At 38.9% G+C, this 3,735-nt stretch overlaps 1 protein-coding gene across 1 annotated transcript; it reads right to left on the bottom strand.

The window, feature by feature from the left end:
* Nucleotides 1-455: 455 nt before the first annotated feature.
* On the bottom strand, nt 456-3,176 carry LOC114173343 (UDP-glucose 6-dehydrogenase 4). Its single transcript, XM_028057663.1, has 2 exons — nt 2,927-3,176; nt 456-2,197 (listed from the first exon to the last, which is right to left on the bottom strand). The coding sequence occupies exon 2, from the start codon at nt 2,174-2,176 to the stop codon at nt 734-736; it is 1,443 nt and encodes a 480-aa protein (XP_027913464.1). The 5' UTR covers nt 2,177-2,197; nt 2,927-3,176; the 3' UTR covers nt 456-733.
* Nucleotides 3,177-3,735: the final 559 nt, after the last annotated feature.

Raw genomic sequence — 3,735 nt, 5'->3', positions numbered from 1 at the left:
AAAAAGAATGTCAAATATTTTAAGAGTCAAAGGACTATGCAAATAACGATGGCATTGTCTAGAAGAAAGAAAACGACAAAATATATTTGTAGGTACTATGCTGTGTAATAAAAAAATTAAAAGTATCAGAAGATTTTCTATATCAAAGTTGATGGATGTGAAAAAAGAGGGTGCAGTACATTAAAAATCACAACATTCCTCAAACATCACGAGAAAAATTTATGAAGCCCTCAAGCAACACGTGGTCTATTAATAATTAATAAATAATTTAGCTTTTCATACTTTATAGTACTTTATGCAGATTTCCCTGTCTGTGGCTGCCCACAACAAAAGCCAGAACTAGACAAGGTTTCTCATTTCTTAATCATTTGCAGAGTCATTTTTTATTCTCAATCAAGCCCTGTAATGTTAGCAGAGTAAGAAGGTGATTCCTCTTAAATAAAGAGGAGAAATCATGAAACCAATGGTATCCGTTGTATAAAAAATCCTCAGTACTTGTTTATTACAATAAACCAGGTCAACAAATAAGGATTTTTAGCGAGCTAAAGACATGATACTGAAGCAATTAAGCTCTCTAACTTGAGTAAAACCTGATCAAATAAAAGTAACATGAAAGAAAAACAGTAACAGAAATCTAAACTATATGATTTGCATGATGATAGCATATCAGTAAGATGAGGCAAAGACCAACACATTCATCCCAAAAAGGGAACTTCAAACTAAACTTTTTCCTTTAAGCCACTGCAGGCATGTCCTTGAGCCATGAATCTAGGGGTTTGCCAATGGAGTAAACAATGAAGCCAATTTCCCTGAGCTTGTTGACATCCACAACATTTCGGCCATCAAAAACGAAAGCAGGCTTCTGCATGCAGTCAAAAACCTTTTTGTAATCAAGGTTCTTGAACTCATCCCACTCGGTCAAGATGCAGATACCATGTGCATCCTTGATTGCCTCATAGGCATCCCAAACCACAGATACTTGCTTGTTGGAAGTGGGGCTAAGAGGTTGAAGATGAGCAGGGTGATCCCAATCAAACTTTTTCATGGCCAAATCCCTCGTGATTTGGTCCTCAGAAACCTGAGGATCATATATGCTCAATTTGGCTTTGTCTCCCAATAGGCCCTTGCACACATCAATGGCAGGTGTCTCCCTAGTGTCACCAGTGTCCTTCTTGAAAGCAAAACCCAGAACAGCAATTTTCTTCCCTGAAACTGTGTTGAACATAGAAGACACCACACGGTTCACAAACCGGGTTTTCTGGTAGTCATTCACCTTAATCACCTGTTTCCAGTAGTTAGCCACCTCTGGGAGGCCATTGCACTCACAGATATACACCAAGTTCAATATGTCCTTCTGAAAACATGATCCACCAAACCCAACACTGGCATTCAGGAACTTTGGTCCAATTCTTGAGTCTGTGCCAATTGAGTGAGACACCTGTGAGACATCAGCACCAGTTGCCTCACAAAGTGCTGACATGGCATTCACTGAGGAGATCCTCTGGGCCAGAAAAGCATTGGCTGCAAGCTTTGAGAGTTCAGCAGACCACAAATTGGTGCAAAGGATTCTATCCACAGGAACCCAGTGTGCATATACATCTCTCAGAGCATGAATAGCTTTTTGACCTTCTGGGGTTTCCCTACCTCCAATGAGGACTCTATCTGGCTTAAACAAGTCTGCTATTGCTGTACCCTCAGCAAGAAACTCAGGATTTGACAGAATTGTGAAATTGATTCCTTTCCTGTTGTGAGTCAGAATCCTCTCAATTGCCTCAGCCGTTTTCACAGGCACAGTTGATTTTTCGACCACAATCTTGTCTGTTTTCGAAACATCAGCAATCATCCTAGCAGCACTCTCCCAATATGTCAGATCAGCTGCCTTGCCAGCTCCAAGCCCCTGAGTTTTCGTCGGCGTGTTCACCGAAACAAAGACAATGTTAGCCTCAGCAACATGCTTCTCCACATCAGTGCTGAAGAAGAGGTTCTTCCCCCTGCACTTCTTCACCACATCATCAAGCCCAGGCTCGTATATGGGAAGATGATCGCTGTTCCACGCATTGATTCGTGGAGCGGCGATATCCACCACCACCACCTCAATCTCAGGACACTTCAGGGCAATCACAGCCATGGTTGGCCCACCAACATAACCAGCTCCGATGCAGCAAATTTTCACCATTTCTTATTCGTATCTACCACCCTGCTTCACAAAAACACCCAATGCTCCACACTCAAAATAACGCACAAACAATGCAAATTCCAAACTCAATCCCAAAATGTTCGTTCATCACAACACAACTCAACAAGATAAAAAATCAAACACATCAAGACCCAAAGCCGCGTATAATTGAAAAGACCATACGACAAAAACCCGCCCAACAACAGCATTTCCAAGAGAATGCTACGCAATCACGAAAATTACCACAGGAAGAACAAGATCCACAATTCCCAAGCAAAGCAGACACACAAACACAAACAGATCCAGAGACAGAAACAACATTAGATACAAAAACGCAAAGTGTTAAACACAAATAATCGAAACGCTCAGCTGATAAACACATGCACACACTAAAACATCACAAGAATATACTAAGCAAGAAACCAATGCGTAATCCGAATCCCCACATGATAAAAATTCAGCCACCAGATCTACCTACGCAATTCACACGGAACCAGCCAAACCGACAGATCCAGTGATCACCCAACCCACCCACAATTAAAAATCAAACAACCCCGCATAAAAGAAAAGGTGGCATTTGAGAGAAAAACAATAACACCCAGAAGTCGAAATCGAAAGACGGCAAGAAAACACAAACTGGGTTGGTGGAAAAAAAAAAGTCAGTTGCAGGCAAGACAAAGAAAATAATCAAAGGGAGTAACAATGGAAGAAAGAAAAAGGTGTGCTTGTGAAGAGATGGGTGGAATTTACCTTGAATGAAGAATGAAAGAGAGATCTAAAGAGAAAGAAAGAAAGAAGAATTAAGAGAAGAAGGAGGGAATGAAAGGAATGAAGAGGTGTGAGAACTTATATAGAGAAAAGAAAGAGAGAGAGAGAGAGAGAGAGAGAGAGAGAGAGAGAGAGAAAATGGCAGTGAAAGATCAAGATCTAACTCCGTCCCGTTCCGTAGACCATAGTTTTTCCGTGACAAAAGCGTTACACCGCCACTACCATTGTGCCTCACACGTTTTCGCTTTTCACTCCTTTTCTGCGTCTTCTCTTCTTACCCGCTAATTATTTCATTTTCCTAATTAATTAATATTAATTAATACTCTCTCTCCGCAAATTCTTCCTTAACTTTTATCCAATTCACTTTAGTTAATGGGATATTCTCTACTGTTACTACTATCTAACCAACTCTTCACTCTTCCTTTCTTCGTACACACAAATGCTACTTTTTCACAAATATAAAATTCATGTTCATGAAATCTATGTAACAGATTTCGTTAATCTAGATATTAAATTATTTTCAAATATTTTATTGCAATTACGCATATATTTTTATTTTTAAAAATTTACAAAAAATATAGAATTTTTTTCCAACTTAAAACACGTACTGTTTTTTGTAAGTTTGTAAGAACTTAATAAATATTATAAAAAAATAGAGAAGATATCAGACATATAATAAAGTTGATTGCGTTTAAACTGTCATGTGTTCAAGGACTTCTAATTACGTTTAGTTATTAAGTTTTATGCAAGGAACAATATCAATTGGAGTTTGAAAAAAAAAGTCAATTACA

Source organism: Vigna unguiculata, chromosome 2, assembly GCF_004118075.2.
Source record: "Vigna unguiculata cultivar IT97K-499-35 chromosome 2, ASM411807v1, whole genome shotgun sequence".
NCBI classification, from domain to species: Eukaryota; Viridiplantae; Streptophyta; class Magnoliopsida; order Fabales; family Fabaceae; genus Vigna; species Vigna unguiculata.
This window is presented reverse-complemented; position numbering and strand designations above follow the sequence as displayed.